This window comes from Bufo gargarizans, chromosome 6 (assembly GCF_014858855.1).
Source record: "Bufo gargarizans isolate SCDJY-AF-19 chromosome 6, ASM1485885v1, whole genome shotgun sequence".
NCBI lineage: Eukaryota > Metazoa > Chordata > Amphibia > Anura > Bufonidae > Bufo > Bufo gargarizans.
In genome coordinates, this window is record NC_058085.1 from 313,760,106 (window position 1) to 313,778,533 (window position 18,428).

The following is an 18,428-nucleotide window of genomic DNA, read 5'->3' on the forward strand; positions in this document are numbered from 1 at the left end:
CATCAGTGGTGGTCGTGCTTGCACACTGTAGGAAAATGTGCCGGCCTTTCTTGTGGCTTGAACCGTGGGAGCGCACATAGTCTGGTGCTTTTTCCTATAGTGTGCAAGCACGACCACCACTGCTGGATTGCAGAGTGGTCATAGCCATGGAAATTATCAGTGTATAATGTGATGGAAAAATGAATCCAACTGGCAAAGAAAGCAATATGGATAATACCAATACATTAGTAAGTGCCTTGTATTAACTTTTTTTTACATAATAAATGCCATTTTCTGAAGTAAGACAACCCCTTTAAGCAGGTGAAGCTGCCCAGACATTCCTTCATTCATTCGTCCCTACTTCTAAATTCATAGACATATGAAGCTATATCTCTCTAGACAGTGGATAAGGAAATTGTGGGGCATTACATACCATGTGTATCTCTTCTTGGGCTATAGCCCACTCACAGATGGTAGAATATTACATATTTTACATATACAGAGACCGTATATTATTTCATTACCCAATGATCCAACTCCATGTCAGAACAACAAGCTGGATTCACAGAGAGCAGCATGGCGTTAGGGGTTGCAGCGGTCACAGTTGTGTCCAGGACTCTAAGCCAAGAAGTCTCACAGGCCCCCCTCACCACACTAATGATGATCAAGCAGAGCTCTCCTGCATCACTCTGCCTGATCATAGAAAGAACTGTGCAGAAGTACAGTTACAGCTGGATGTCTCTCTCTCTGTTCCCTCCCTGCACTTTCCTCTATCATCAGTGCAAGGAGGGAAAAGTCAATTATGGCCTGGGCCATGCTGGAGCCTAATGTAGGTGGAGGACTCAGTGCTGGGCCAAAGCTCTACACCTGATTTGCAACATCTCGGGACCCAAATATTTGCACCCTGAGATGTTAAATAAAATCAGATTCAGCACTCAATCCTCCACATACATTCTTTCCTGCCCTACTACTGGTTGGCACCTGACATTGAGGACCACAACCTTAGCAGTGGCAGCAACGAGCAGTCCATTGACTCCTACAGGCTATACGCTAGTGTTGTGTCTATCTGCACAACCATAGAAGATGAGCAATACTCTATCTAGCGAAGTCACAATTACTGTACTTTTTCAACCTATGAGCACCTTTCTCATGTCGCCCCCATCAGTGCTGATTACTGGAGAAGTGAGTAACCACTGAACCCCACCCTTTACTGCCCTAGACCACCGAGGTTTTCATATTAACCCTGCCCTAGAGCACCAGGTAAAAACCCATTCATAGTTCTAAACCACCAGGTATATTGACATTAACCCCCTTACTACCCTAGACAACAGGTATACTGATATTAACCTGTCCATTGCCCTAGAGCAGTGTTTCCCAACCAGTGTGCCTCCAGCTGTTGCAAAACTACAACTCCCAGCATGCTTGGACAGCCTTTGGCTGTGCGGGCATGCTGGGAGTTGTAGTTTTGCAACAGCTGGAGGCACACTGGTTGGGAAACATTGCCCTAGAGCACAAGGTAGACTGATGGATATTAATCATCACTGCCCTAGACCACCATATATTGGTAGTGGCCCCAAGCTGAACCTTTGCGCCAGGACTCATGAGCCTTTAGCTATTCCCCCATTCACAGATATGTTTGCAAAAGACAGCACAGAAATTAAGAGTAAATACACAGTTATCACAAGATGTAACTGCCAAGGTTACCTCCAGTGTTTCATTCTGAGAATTGTAGCGAGGACACAATTTTATTAGACTTGAGGCTCCATCGAGAACTTCACACAGTTCTTTCAAAAAGACTCCACAGAAAGGAACAACCTTGCAACCCGGGATATTTAAGGCTCTGTTCACGACTTTTCTGTATTCTGAGGAAGATTCATGGTGAGCCATGGCATCTTTCAAGCTTCTCATCGTTTCTATATCACTTTGATCCATAAACTGCCACATTTTCAACACTTTCCTTGACCTAAGGCAAAGCATAACAGCATTTACATTACATTAAAACTTGACATCGGCCAACAAGTGGTCCACCTCAAGACCTTAAAAATCTCTTTTTACAGTAAGTTCTCTCATGCTGTCAGCCGACGGCAGAGAGCCATTTAGGCTGCAGGTATCCAGACTTATCTTAACGCTTTGTAAAGTATATTTCATGCCAATTTATAAAGCTAAGAGAAAGGATATGTCGTGCAGAAGAGCGCTGTTTAGACCTGCAAACTCTAAACGCCATCTTCAATGTTTTCCATTCTTTCAACTACTTCACTGGCATTAGAATTTACTTTAACTATACTTAATATTTTAACAGATTAAACATGACTGCTTTAAGCATGTAAACATTATGACCTCTTCAGGTTAGTTCCAAACAGTTTGTAATTGTAGCGCTATTTAAAACCAAATCTGACATTGTGCCAATTGATGTTTATAACAGCGGCTTTCACCTCTTTTCAGATAAGTAGTACCTGAGTCCTGCCAGAAACTCCATCACAGCGTTGTAATTGCCCATATTCCAACAACACTTTGCGATATGCACCAAATGGGAGAACACTTCCCGTTTCTCCTCCATGGACCCCGCAGCAAGGATCAGCCAGGTCACCCATGAGCTGACCTGAAAAATAAAATAAATAAAATATATATATAAAATAATTTGTATATTCATTTTTCAAAAGGTTAACAAAAATATCAAAGCATATAAAGATAAGTAAACACACGTTAACACAAAGCATAATTCCAGTGGGTCTCTAGCATAGGAAAGAGGAATGCTGAGGACAGACCTCCCAAGTCTCCCTTTTTTGGAGAGACAGGACCTATTTTTGAGCCAAGTCCCTCTTTTCTCCTTAACAGATTTTAAATTTTACAATTACGATATTGATACAGAAAATGTTCATCTGGTTCCTCTCTGTATATTAGACCCAGTGTTGTATATTATTTCATTATTTGAAGCAATTTGGATTTTAGAAATTTCAATGTTCAGATGATTTTGCTCTATTGTGCGCTAAGACAACTATTAGGCCTCTATCCCACGGGCATGTGCGCCCCATTGCTGTATTGCGGACCGCATTTGCAGATCCGCAATACATGGGTGCTGTTCGGTGGGCATTCTGCATCACGGATGCGAACCCATTCACTTTAATGGGTCCGCAAATCTGGAGATGTGGAATGGTGCGGAATGGAACCCTACGGAAGCACCACGGAGGTCTTCCGTGGGGTTTCGGCCCGTATTTCCGTTCTGCAAAAAGATAGAACATGTCCTATCTTTTTGCGGAACAGCCGGATCGTGGCTGCCCCACGGACTGTGCTCGTACAAAATGCAGGCCGCAGCACGACCACTGGACACAAACGCCCATAGGAAAGAGGCCTTGAAGTGTATAAATATACAGGAAAATAGACTTCCCTCTTTGACAGTTCAAAAAGTTGGGAGGTATGTGATGAGTTTTGAGGTGCATACGATCTTTTTCCATGATTTGATTCCATATTTTCTTGTAAAAAACTTTTTAACCCCTTTCAAAAGGTAAGACCACATTATGTAAGTACAATTCCTTACAGACGATGTCGGGCGGGAACACACTGCATTATAAATCATGAAAATGCCGTAAGGTTCTGCCACAGGAGCAGCGTTCACGACAGGAAATAAAGCTGCCACACAGAGCGTGTTTCCCGGAGTGAACATGTACCCTTAAAACTAACTACAGTATAATGCAATTTTATATAATGTATTCCCTACGAGGGACTTATATACTGGACAGCTCCGGGAAGCTTTTTTTAAGCCTCATGATGTCAATATACAACAGCGATCACAATTCTGGGGCTGGAGTTAATAAGTGCAAGATAATGCACCTGGGGCGTAAAAAACCCAAGAGCAGAATATAAAATCAGTGATACAGTCCTAACCTCAGTATCTGAGGAAAGGGATTTAGGGATCATTATTTCAGAAGACTTAAAGGTAGGCAGACAATGTCATAGAGCAGCAGGAAATGCTAGCAGAATGCTTGGGTGTATAGGGAGAGGCATTACCAGTAGAAAGAGGGAGGTGCTCATGCCGCTCTACAGAGCACTAGTGAGACCTCATCTGGAGTATTGTGCTCAGTACTGGAGACCATATCTTTAGAAGGATATTGATACTTTGGAGAGAGTTCAGAGAAGAGCTACTAAACTGGTACATGGATTGCAGGATAAAACTTACCAGGAAAGGTTAAAGGACCTTAACATGTATAGCTTGGAAGAAAGACGAGACAGGGGGATATGATAGAAACTTTTAAATACATAAAGGGAATCAACTCGGTAAAAGAGGAGAGAATATTTAAAAGAAGAAAAACTGCTACAAGAGGACATAGTTTTAAATTAGAGGGGCAAAGGTTTAAAAGTAATATCAGGAAGTATTACTTTACTGAGAGAGTAGTGGATGCATGGAATAGCCTTCCTGCAGAAGTGGTAGCTGCAAATACAGTGGAGGAGTTTAAGCATGCATGGGATAGGCATAAGGCCATCCTTCATATAAGATAGGGCCAGGGGCTATCCATAGTATTCAGTATATTGGGCAGACTAGATGGGCCAAATGGTTCTTACCTGACGACACATTCTAGGTTTCTATGAGTTGAGGTAACAAAAGGAACCCCTTCCTCCCTTTGTCATTACCGCAATCTGCTTTGATTGAGGAGCAAAAATGGTGAAACATGGGGATCAAAGCTTCCTCCTATTTTTGCTGGAGCACAGCTGTCACAGCTTCGGTGCAACATACCGTACATGTAAGTGATGATATAATATGTAAGAAGGGGCTACTCAAAAACAGCCAGTAAGTCCTCCTTCCTCCAGAAACTACAGCTCACCCTACAGTATATACAAAATTACAGGGAAAGCTGCCAATAACGTGTGTGCAGTGGCAGCAATTTAAAAGTTATCTTTTTTCAAGATAAGACATATAAATTATATATACTTGAGCGTAACCTCTTTTCCTCTATCCTGTGCTGCACTCTGATACAGTAGCACCCATAGGAGACGTGACATATCTGCTTTCACAGCAATATATGCCTAACCATTGCACCACGGGTACAGAGTACAGTACAGAATTCTCAAATTGCTTGGCACGATTTGATCATTACTTGAAAACAGCATGAGGAAATAATAAGAGCAATGTGTTTGCAGAACAAAGCAAGTATCATCGGGATAAATCGGAAACAAAAGAAAACCCCAATTCACAGGCACTATTCATGAGGGTAGTTCCAAAACATAATTTAAATGCTTAGAATTTTTTTTCCCAGAAAAACCATTTTATCCATTTAAGGAAAGTCAGTCTCCTTCACTTTCAAAGGCAGCCGAAAAATAGTCATGCCCTTTTTTATGATTTTGCAAACAAAGTAAAATACAAACATAATGATGTTCATCAGAAAACCCAAAGAGCGAACCAAAAGAATGCTTCCTGATCCCCTCTTTGTTCCCTTTCCAACTGTCATGTTCTAGGGTCACTAAACCTCCTGAGCATATCACATACAGAAAACAAACAGATCTAGTGTAGGCCAAAAAGAAACGCTTTATTAAACAAGTGACCAGACCCAAATAATCCTGGACAACCAGGTAGGAAACAGTGGCAGATGTAGGACCACTGGGTAAAGTGACCAGTTTGCCAAATCCTAAAGGCGTTATTCCACTGCTCCCCTGGTCTTCACCCTTTAATCCCTATACAGGGATCTGGTCATCACCACAGGGGATTGACTGGACCGCTACCTCCTGGGATGGTTCCAGTACCCTCGGCAGAAACCTGCAAGGAAACATACGGCAGTGTATACCACCAGAGGTCCAAGCAAAACATAAAACCAGGAACACAGGCAAACAAGCGGGAACCCAAACAAACAAGCACCATAGGACACTGTTCAGACACAGACCAAGTAACAGGTACACAGCCGGGCCACGTCGTCAGGAACCGATGTGGAACTGGATACAAGGAGTGTGGCACCCACTGACAGACAGGACAAACTCAGAGACATACAGACATATGTAGCCATGACCCTATGCTGATATGGACACAGGGAGCATGGCGAACACAGGCAGACCAGAATGTGCAGACAACAGAGAAACATGCCTGGACCCCATGTGGAACTAGGTGCATGGTGGTCACAGATGAACATGTAGTGTCCCACTAGGTATGGGTGGGCACTACACAAGGGTCAATTGGTGTGCGCGTTACTCCTACTCACAAGGAACAGAAATGTCATATTGAATTCTGCATTTAATGTATGTTTTAATGTGTTGTTATATGCAATGTACCCCTGTCTAATGCAGCAGCAGGCCTAGTTGGGTGTAGTTAGACATCCCAGACACTAGAGGGAGATAGGGAGCCCCTAGTATAAATGTCCAGGCCCAGACAGGGAGAGGGTAGTGCAGAGTCAGGAGTCTGAGAAGACAGAGGCCAGTAAGCCTGCTCCTGACATGCAGCTGGATAGCCCTGGCTGCTAGTGATGTCCAGGAGGCTGTTGAGAAGCTCCAGCCTGCCTGAAGAACAAGAGAGCCTAAGTTAGCTCTGAAGAGATACCCCAGTTGCAGGATTCAACCTCCTGGGAGAAACCAACAGTTACCCACCTGATAGGAGGAGGCGTCCCAGGGTAAGCGAAGTGACCCTGATAGGCAGAAGATCTTAGGAATCATAGCAAGCAGTATAATACCTGAGGAAGGAGGTAACCAAGGATATAAGCCACCCTGTTAGGCATCCGGGCCTTGGGAGTTATCAAGCCAGAGTAGGAGTTCTAGAAAGGACAGTGTACATGATTCTGGGAAAAGTACAACCTGCTGCTGAGTGCTTGTGGAATTTACCCTCAGTGTAACTTGCATGACTATTGCCTGCCATACTTGTGAATAAGCCCCTTTTGTGGAACTGTAATCTGAAGACTATACTACTCCCTGCTGTACAAAGTTGGATTGTCCAGTAAAGTTTATGTTTGGTTCACTGCATACTTGTGTACCTTCATCTTTCCAACCACCAACCGGCGTGCCACCGGCCAAAGGCACTGGCGTCACGAATACCACAGGGACCTTGCCCCAGGCACACAAAATACCTGTAAACATCCAGGGCACCTCAACTACCATCAGGCCTGGTCCCTATCTACAGAGTGTGCCCCAGAGGAACTGTGTCTACCTCTCCTTCACTGCCACGCGCCTGCCCAGGGTTCTTCAAATATAGTGAGTACCCTCGATTGCCCATAACTGTGACCTCACTTCGTCATCCCCTGCAGGTCTGGCGTGTTGCATAAATTGGCGTCACGAACAGGATACGAATATTCCTGCGCCATAGCAGATTTAAAAACTGTGTGCTGAAAATCGTCTTAAAGTGACATGCCCCAATTGATTTATTGAAAATTGCTGGGCCAAAGTGAACTGTAATATTTGCGGTGTGAAGATTGCATTGTATGGACTGTTTACTACTTATTTAAGCCACCGCTTGCTGTCAATGAATAGACAGCTATTTTGCTCAAAGATGGCCGCTGAGCTTGCTTGAAATTGTTTGCTGCGTCATCTTCATCATAAATTGGCGGTAAAAATTGGCGCCTTCTGCTAAAAGTGCGGGAAGGCTGTATGCTGGCGCCACCGCCCTGTCTGGACATTTGCATGTCTGCTGTAATGGACTCCGCCTCCCCCATACTGGAGTACCTGGGGGGCGGCCTCCCAGTGCAATGGGAGGATCTGTCTGAACTTATTGGCGCCACCCTGTCGCTCTCCAGAGAAGGATCGAGCATGTTGAGGAGTGAGGACTTTTCTGCTATGTCCGCGCCTGACTTATTAACCATGAATGTGACTGGTGTTGAGCAAGAGGACGCTCCACCGGCCTACTCTCCGGGACCGGAGAGACCCGCCTGCCCGCCACAGAGGACGCAACCGGAGACCTATTATTATCCGCATTGATGGCAGAGATCCGGGAGGCCGCCATAAAGAAGACAACCAAAACCAAGATTTACTACGAAGAACTGGCAAAGACCGTTCACGAGTGCCACACTGACACACAACCCCGCCTGGAAAGGAGAATGGGGTTGGTTGTGGCCTTTGACAAGGACCGAGGCTTCGGTTTCATAAAAGACTACCTGACTGGACGAGACTTATATGTCAACAGGAGGTCCGTCAAGCGGAGTTACCTCCCAGAACGTCTACACAACCTCCGCGAGGGAGAGGAGGTTGAATTTACCCCTGCTGAGGGCCTGCGAGGCCCCTACGCCACTGCCGTGTCCCGTCCTAAGAAGAAGACAGAGGACTGGGACTTTGATGAGGACTACTCTGGCTGCGAGCGTGAATCTGAATGCTCTCCAGGACCGGCCCATCACGCCTTCCAAGAACGGGGCTCTTTCATTGGCCCAAATGTGTTCTGGCAGCCGACAGTGGTAGAGAAGAGGGTTAGCCCATGGCCCTCACCTGAGTTGCCTCGCAGGGAGAAAACTGTCCGTCAGCTTCAGGATGCAGAGAGATTCAGAGCTGCCCTGGAGAATATCCGCAGAGGGAGGAAAGCGGACGCCTCACCTGAGCCTGCAGCGGCTGCGCAGGACGAACCACCCACCGCTCCAGTGCCGACAACGACAGCGGAGACCAGCGATCCCGACTCCGAAAGCCTGGACGACCAGATCGTGCGGCTGGAGCTGAAACTGCGGGAGCTACGCCAGACTGCCTCCGCCAGGATCCGGACTCCACCTGGCCTACAACGTAAGGACTCGGACGTCTCTGGGTCTAAGGTGAGAGTACCTGTCCCTGCCAGTCGTCCCTCCTTAGTACCGGCACCTGCGGTGGGATCCTCATACGCTGTGCACCGGCGCACAGAGCCAGTTGTTCCAGAACCCACCGGACCGCTTGCAGCAGCGGTACCCAGGCCAGTGCAGCAGCCTACGATTGTAATGCCTGCTCCGGTGAGGTCAGCGACTTTGATAACCCCTAGGCCTATGGGGCCTATACCTATTAGGGGTCCGTTTATGCTACAGTTGCCCCCCAATACGGTGTTGTGGGCACATCCATCGATTGAACCTCAGTACAGGCCCAATATACAAATGGAGCCAGGGAGCACCACTGAAATGCAAAGTGGATATGATATGCCCCTGTGAATTGGCCTGCTAGGCCCTTGATGTTTGCTTTATTTTGCCAAGGGATCCTAAAGAAGAGTTAACCCTTTCAGGACAGGAGTCCTTCGTTGTTTTGGCCCTCTGTTGCTGCTGCCAGTTACCCACGGCTCAGTGGAAGGCGGCAAGCCACTGAAGTACCACGTGCAGCAAGGCCATCTTGTTTACAGGACCTCCTGCCTGCTTTCTCAGAGTGAAAACCCAGTTGTGCCTGTTTCCATGTTGCACCTTTTAACCCTTTAACCCCCTTTTCAGGTTGATTAAGGGTATTACAGCACTACTTTGATGTGTATGCCATTTAAATAATGTGGACTATTTTATGTGCTGCTATTTTATTATGCAACTGGAATTTAAAAGAATTGGGCCCAGGGATAGACTCAAATGCACATGAGCCTCTGAGATTTTGCTACTGTTTTAAAGTATTGTGCCCAGAGATGGACTCCACCCCGTGCGAGCCTCTGTGATTCTTGCTACACTGTATGGTCGCCTCTGCCTATATCTCTACTTAGCTGTGGAATGAACGAAAAGAAAAGAACCTGGGTACGGACTCATTTTAAATGCTTTGAGCCTCCAAGAGCTGTTATTTAATGTTTACATTTTCCATGGACTACAACTGTTCTATCATGGACAATTTGCACTTAAAAGGTATTATATGGACTATCCTGGTATTTATTGTTACGCTGTGCCAGGTCAGCGCCCCTGTTCCCATTGTTTTATCCTGAGAGAAGAGAACGACGCCCCTTTTCACCATTACTTGCTCCTATTCCAGTGGAACTGCCTAATATATGTATACATATAATGTATATTTTGCAAATGTAGATGTGTTTTCCTGCTTTGGTTTATTGTCCTCATTACAGGTGCAGTATCCAGCTGTGCAGGGACCCTCCATGTTGCGCCGAGGACGGGCAACGTTATAGCGTGGGGGTATGTAGTGTCCCACTAGGTATGGGTGGGCACTACACAAGGGTCAATTGGTGTGCGCGTTACTCCTACTCACAAGGAACAGAAATGTCATATTGAATTCTGCATTTAATGTATGTTTTAATGTGTTGTTATATGCAATGTACCCCTGTCTAATGCAGCAGCAGGCCTAGTTGGGTGTAGTTAGACATCCCAGACACTAGAGGGAGATAGGGAGCCCCTAGTATAAATGTCCAGGCCCAGACAGGGAGAGGGTAGTGCAGAGTCAGGAGTCTGAGAAGACAGAGGCCAGTAAGCCTGCTCCTGACATGCAGCTGGATAGCCCTGGCTGCTAGTGATGTCCAGGAGGCTGTTGAGAAACTCCAGCCTGCCTGAGAACAAGAGAGCCTAAGTTAGCTCTGAAGAGATACCCCAGTTGCAGGATTCAACCTCCTGGGAGAAACCTACAGTTACCCACCTGATAGGAGGAGGCGTCCCAGGGTAAGCGAAGTGACCCTGATAGGCAGAAGATCTTAGGAATCATAGCAAGCAGTATAATACCTGAGGAAGGAGGTAACCAAGGATATAAGCCACCCTGTTAGGCATCCGGGCCTTGGGAGTTATCAAGCCAGAGTAGGAGTTCTAGAAAGGACAGTGTACATGATTCTGGGAAAAGTACAACCTGCTGCTGAGTGCTTGTGGAATTTACCCTCAGTGTAACTTGCATGACTATTGCCTGCCATACTTGTGAATAAGCCCCTTTTGTGGAACTGTAATCTGAAGACTATACTACTCCCTGCTGTACAAAGTTGGATTGTCCAGTAAGGTTTATGTTTGGTTCACTGCATACTTGTGTACCTTCATCTTTCCAACCACCAACCGGCGTGCCACCGGCCAAAGGCACTGGCGTCACGAATACCACAGGGACCTTGCCCCAGGCACACAAAATACCTGTAAACATCCAGGGCACCTCAACTACCATCAGGCCTGGTCCCTATCTACAGAGTGTGCCCCAGAGGAACTGTGTCTACCTCTCCTTCACTGCCACGCGCCTGCCCAGGGTTCTTCAAATATAGTGAGTACCCTCGATTGCCCATAACTGTGACCTCACTTCGTCATCCCCTGCAGGTCTGGCGTGTTGCAAACATAACAAACATGAAGACATAGTAACATGCTTGGACCCCATGTGGAACTAGGGGCATCGTGATCACAGACGAGACATGTTAACATGCCTGGACCCCATGCAGAACTGGGTGCATGGCGATCACAGACAGACATACAAAATTCTGAGACAAAGTAACATAGTAGAAACTCACAGACAGACTAAAGCCTCATGCACACGACCGTTGTGTGTTTTGTGGTCGGCAAATTGCAGATCCGCAAAACACGGATGGCGTCCGTGTGTGTTCCGCATTTTGCAGAACAGCACAGACAGCCATTGATATAACTGCCTATTCTTGTCCGCAAAACGGACAAGAATAGGACAGGTTATACTTTTTTTACATCAGAAAACAGTGTCTGTATTGCAGATTCCAATGCTCTGGGCCTTATATAGTGTCTATAATCTGTGGTGTTCTGTTTGCGGACCACGGAACGAAGCAACGAATGCGGACAGCACACGGAGCACACGGAGTGCTGTCCGTATCTTTTGCGGCCCCATTGAAGTGAATGGGTCCGCATCCAAGCTGCGGCTCGGATGCGGACCAAATCAATGGTCGTGTGCATGAGGCCTAAGACATGGAGACGTTAATGAAATATCAGGGTGACCACACAAGTCAGGGTAAGGCTAAGACTACACGGTGACATATGTCATGCCACTTCTTGTCACAGAAAAGTTGGGCAATATTTTTTAGAATCAAAGTCCATTGTGTCACACTGTGACTTGCGACATGCTGCGACTGCGACACAACAGTTGCCAAAAAATCCTTCCAAGTTGGATTTTTGTGCGACTGTCGCATTGCAGTCGTAGCATGTCACAGTGCCACACAATTGACTATCATTATAAAAAATGTTGTTGCCCAACACATGTCGCCGTGTAGCCCTAGCCCAAGATCACAAACACACTGGTCAGTAGCATGCACACACCATTCCTGGAGAAAGACTGCTCTCCAGGTATGCAGCACACAGGTCAAAACTGCCAGGTCAATTAAGGCACCTGATCACCTGATAATCAGACACAAACACATTGAAACAGGGTACAGTTCACATTGAAGAAGAGCGCAGCCAGCACGCACCACACAAGTAACCAGCATACATGGAAATGAGAACCGCAGTCTGTACGCATGTGCACACGCAGCCAGCCTCACAATAACTGCACTGTGAAACATACAGACAGAGGGAGTACACAAATCCACAGGTCACACGCTAGAAAGCCGCAGCCAGCACGCAGCGCCCAAGCAACCAGCACAGTACACAAGAGCGTATGCAGCCAGCCTGCATGGGAACAATGCAGACACTGCTTATATTACACGTCTGCATCCTTAGGCTTCATGCACATGACCGTTGTTCTGGTCCGCATCCAAGCCACAGTTTTTGCAGCTCGGGTGCGTACCCATTAACTTCAATGGGGCAGCAAAAGAAGCAGACAGCACTCCGTGTGCTGTCCGTGTCTGTTGCTCCGTTCCGTGGCCCCGCAAAAAAAAAAAAAACGTCCTATTCTTGTCTGTTCTGCGGGGCCACGGAACGGAGCAACAGACATGGACAGCACACAAAGTGCTGTCTGCTTCTTTTGCTTATATACAAATCTGCTTTCTTATATACAAATCTGCGGATGTCACTGGCCATATTATTGAAGAAAATCACCTCCATGTGCATCAAGCAACCAATGGGAGGAGGAGCAAGCACACCCATATGTACCACCTAATCAAGGCGCTCTATTAGTATCCCTGCCCGTAGTAATGAGCATTATTGACGGTTTTGGGAAGTTTTCAGGATTATCCATTAACTGGTCCAGGTCGGCCATAATGCCTAAGGACCTTCGAGAGACTCCAGGTAGCCTGGTAGGTGTTCCCATACTATGGGTGGCTAAATTCAAATGTCTGGGAGTGTGGATCACTAGGGATGTGAAGGAGTATATCGAGCTCAATCTGCTGCCCCTACTGGATAGGATGAAACGTAAAACTGAGGCCTGGATTAAGCTACCGCTATCCATGATAGGAAGAGCAAACCTGATTAAAATTATACTAATGCCCTAATTGCTGTACATTCTACACAAGGCCTCAGTTTGGATCCCCAGGCACTTTTTAGGAGAATTGATGGGATATTTAGGGACATAGTGTGGAAGAGAGGGGTGCCTAGAATTAAACTGTCTAAGCTACAGCTGGCTAAAGATAGTGGTGGAGTGGCATTGCCGCATCCTTGGATGTATTTTCTTGCCGCACAACTTCAACATTTACAGGGATGGAATCAGGAAACAATACGACTAGGAAATCCATTATTCAGTCCCTTATAGTGGATCATACCCCACTTGGGGCGCTGGAGGCGCATGCCTTTAAAGTACATTCCCCTAGTTTGACTACTTTCCAGGTGATGCATAAAGTATGGTGCACTGTTAGGGATCTGTTGGACATTAAGGGCTGCACTAAATACGGTATACTCTGCTGTGGCACAAAACCTTTTTATGGGAATTGTACAAACTGGAGGGTTTTGAGGGATGGGCACAGAAATGGATTAGATATGTTCACCAGGTTTTTGAGAATATACTTAAACCCTTTCAACAACTCCAAATGGAATTTTGACTGTTTGACCAGGTGGTACAGGCATCAGCCTCTTATAAGTAGTAAATTTACAATATTTCACGAATATTCGTCATAAATTTGCGAATTCGACATTATTTTCTTGATTGCGAAAATCGGCAATGTAATATGCGCGTATTGCGCGCGCAATACAGGCGTGGGTCACTTTTGCTACATTTTTCAAGCTGCTAGGAGTTTCCTGAGACTGGAGAAAATGGTTGGCACGGCAGAACATTACAATAGCTTGATAGAGTGCTTCAATATATTCGCGAACTGCGCGAATTGTCAATTAATGATGCGCATAGTTTGGCGCAATACGTGCAACTTCACATTTTAGCAGTTCAATGCGTTTTGGTAGACCGCACGTGTTTCAGGTAAGCACTCCAGAATCAGAGTATCCACTTCTGCACGTATGGGTAAATCATTAATCTCCATAGGAATCCATTTTCCTCCACTGACTCCTATGGAATACCAAAATCACACTGGTAGTGAAGTACTGCTACTGTTGATTGCAAGCACACCTGATATTATACTCACAAGCGCACAGTAGTATACAGACACTTCAAATAGACGCTATAGAAGCGAGTCCATCAAGGTCCTCTTTCCGAGTGGTAATCCTGCGAGAGCTGTGGTAAAAATCCTCAATAGTTGTTGCTGAGCAATGATGGGGATCTGATCGAATGCCCTCGTTGTGAAGAGGTGGAGGCAAACCTTATACATATGATGTGGTCCTGCAGAGGATTGGGTACTTTTTGGCCGGAAGTGTTTGAGATGGTAGATACCGTGTATGACACTGAGATTCCCAGGACGTTAACTGTTGGGGTGTTAGGGCGCACACAAGATCTCGCAGTGTCGGAAGGGCATAGATTGGCAATAGCGAAAACTCTGTATTGCACTAAGAAACTGATTGTGAAATATTGGATTCTATCGATTAGTCCCAAATAGCAAGAGCTGGTAGGAGTCATAATCCAAATGTTACGTTTGGAGAGAGGTGTTTATTTGAAAAGAGGGGCGCTTAACAAATTTCAGAAACAGTGGGAGTTCTGGATTGTGCGATCCGGATTAGATTCCCAGGAACTAACAAAGATATGGGTATTGGATGGTATGAGAATATCTAGCTACTGTCGTAGAGGCAGAATTATCAACAGATGACCAAAGGATGTGATGGTTGAGAGAGGAGGGTTTGAATTCTGGTAGGATTGTGGTAGGGTTACTGTTGGAGGGGGTGTGGACACCGCATTGAGATGGGAGGGAAGGGGGGGGGGGTATTTTATTTGTTCTATGTATTTTATATGTTTTGTATCATTGATGCAATTGTCAAATAAAAATAATCTGATTTTAAAAAAAAGTCAGTCTTGATCCGCTGTGTGCTGGAGTGAGATGTACCTAATTTATTAAAAGGCAGATGCCTTTTAATAAGTTAGACCCAAAGAGTAGATGAAAAATGAGCACTTACAGGTATGGGTCTGCTGTCCAGTGCTAGACATGCTGAATGGACAAAGGCTTCCCTTTACACATAACATGGGAGTGTAAACCTTTAGGGCAAGTAGCCATTTTTGGGTACAATCAGGTCTGTTTGTATTATATACAGTACAACCTGAAATGGTCTGACCTTTAAGTTCATAGGGCTCCTTCTTTATTTATCCTTTTGCATAGCCTGTCTAATCAGAAGACTACAACTTTTCCATGATTAAATGTCTTAGTTACCTAAAAAAAAAACATTAAGGGGAGTCCATCCAACTTTTTTTCATCCCATTTATAGCATAGAAAAGTCACACATTATGGTGCACGCCATTTTTGCTCTATTATTTGCGACTTTTATCGCCTTTTGCTACCTTTGAAACGTGTCTAGAATGGTTGATAAAACAAATACAGTAATTGATCCCAGCTGGTCCTGCTCTTGATTTTGCCAGGACTAGCCGACTGTCTAATGTATGGGGTCTTTCAGCAGCAGTTGTCGGGGAATTAAGGATCAGGCAGGTGGATTTTAACTGCCCAATTCTTTTTTCCTCTGGGAGATAAAACTCTAACAGATTAGTCTGGCAGCAGAGAACAAACTGTTTGCACAGCCAAGCAGCCATTTGTATGATGGGATCTGTAGTGATCACTTCGGTCACCGGTTATCTAATGTGTATGGCTGGCCTAAATGACGGATTATAATTAGGGCTATTTGGGTGGCTGCCTGGGGCCCCCCATTCACTAGGTGGCCCATGGGCACCCAAACCACCCACTATCTTATACAGTGCTCCTCAGTGGGTAGCAGCCTGTGCAGGAGGCAGGCAGGCTAGTTTCACTAATCTCCTTATTCAGGCAAGTGAAGTAGTAACGCGGTCCCCTCCACTGCTACTGTCCCTCTGTTGTATTGAGGACTGTGAGTGATGAGGTCACCTTCTCCTTTGACACAAGGAGCATCAGCCACGCAGCACAGCAGAAGATTGTCTTCTCACATTACCACAGCGTAACCTCTTCACTCCTGGTATCCTGGCCCCAAGGTTTTATATATATATATATATATATATATATATCCAGTATATGCTTGAGAAAGGCTCTGTGTTCGAGCCGAAATGTTGCCTCACTGTGGCTGAATAAATCACGGTTTTCTATTGGAAGTGCTGTCCGTTTTCTTCTATATTTTTGGGTAAGAAGTTACACCCTGGGACATAGCACCCGTGACTACCATTGTGAATTGGTGCTGCCATATATTTTCCTTTTAAATATATATATATATATATCTTTGCATATATATTACCGCCGCACAGTTATTGGCCACCTCCTCTGGCAGCAAGCATATTGTAATTATGTAGCATTAAATCATTTTAAAACTTTGTACTAGTGACGGGGCCACATTCCTCACACCGCCTAGGGCCCATGGTAGTCTTAATCTGCCCCGATCTGGCCTAAACATGCCACTACTTTGTAAGATGGGTGTACTTTCGTTAACAAGTTAGCAGACATAAAAGGTAATTAAGTCATGTCAGAAGGAGCTCGATACAATGTTTTTGCTCAGAATAGCATAAGATGAGAAAAGAACACAACAGATTTACGGGGAGAGGTGCGTGCTATATACGTCTTTGCTAGTATTAAGTGTTCTTCAACATGTTCCACAGTTAAGTATGTAGGAGTGTGGTGAATTAGGGCTGCGAGTATGCACCGGTTCGCTGGGGTTTCACAATTGGAAAAAGTTGAGAACAGATGATCGAAATGATCATGTACAGGTTGCATTTTCTTAACACTCAATAAACCTTACTAACTACCAAGAAGACACGTTGCTATTCCGATCATACTCCTATTTGGAATGATTGATAACGGGAAGGGACTTGTGTAAGGAAACAGAGTCGTGTGTATGCTCTGGACGACCCACAGCATTTCCGAAAAAAAATTATGACTGTGGATAAGAGTGCATTACTAGGCAACGAGATATTTCCATAATTGCACTTAGAGAAGGCATGAAATGGATCACCCCACGCTCTCTACATTGAGCAAAGGCAAGATGAAACACTTTCATTGAAACCACAGTAATCCCTGCCATCCAACAGCCAATGTTTAACTACAAACTCAATTACTTTTATCATACTCAGATACCATAATCTGTGTCACATTCGTTTAGGACTTGAATCCTAATTAGAAACCAGATGGACAATTTATGTAAGAAAGTAAAAAAGATAAATGATATGACAGTGTAAATATGCGTAAACACTATAGTAATCTCATTTACCTCCAGGATCTTCTCTGCAAAGAGATAATCAAATTTCTCTTGTTTAATGCATTACGTAATTTCATTTCTGAAATTGAAGCAATTGTGGAAATGTTACCACCCAGAGATCAGTATGGATAATTTATAGGAATCAGATATTTTACATATTGCCATGAAGGAGAAAACGCACTCCAAGTAGTAACTCTAGTTCATCTGGGTGCACTCTTTGCAGGTACAACTTGTGAAGATTTATTCCAGATAAGATATTTCATCAACATTGCCTTTCTCAAGCATACTATGAGCAGTACTACAAGTATTACCTAATTTCATAGTGCTTTGATGTCTCTGACTCTCGTGGGTAAGTTGCCAACTTCACCAGAGCTGTTCCAAGAGGTATTAGGTTTCCTGTATAGGGAGTTAAAGGGTGAAACCCAAGGGCTCATCTGGACAATTAGGTCTAGCCAAAGTCAAACTGGATAGTTGGCACAGTGTCTCCACGCCCACTGTCCGTTACAGTGTCTGTTGTGTGACGGATTAGAACAAGCATCATGGTTTTCGATATATAAGATGTGAACAAAGCCTCTCTGAAATGAGAGCATATGCAGCTCTCACTTCAACCTGCCCTAGATAGATCACCAGGAGACATGTGCTTGGTCTTCTTCTAAAGCCAAGGTTTTTTTAGTTCTAGCTTTGGGACAATCCATTTTTTGTTTGAAGGGCCTCCTGATATGCTCAACACACTGACCGGCTGTAGGCACATGCTTAGCTGTAATCTGTGGGGAACTTTGCAACAAATGCTTAATTCCCCAATGTCACCAGAAGGAAAATTAAGTATTGGAGTATATAAATCAATCAAAGCCATAACAGAGAAACCCTTTTAAAATTCTTTATTAGGACATCTAGACTAAGCATAGACTCTACAGGGAGATTTTCCGATGGGCTGATTCCCAAGGAGACGCCAGAGCCCTCCTCACAGCTGCCGGATGGGTACACAATGATTTATTGCTCTCAGTATTAATTAATGCTAGAAGCATCAGGTACTTATGC

General features: G+C 45.0%; 1 protein-coding gene across 1 annotated transcript in view; it reads right to left on the reverse strand.

The window, feature by feature from the left end:
• Nucleotides 1–18,428, reverse strand: part of PLCE1 (phospholipase C epsilon 1) — a 288,266-nt gene that overhangs the window by 88,589 nt on the left and 181,249 nt on the right. Inside the window, 2 exon segments of the mRNA XM_044296488.1 lie at nt 1,684–1,942; nt 2,433–2,578. Coding sequence (XP_044152423.1) covers nt 1,684–1,942; nt 2,433–2,578 — 405 coding nt within the window.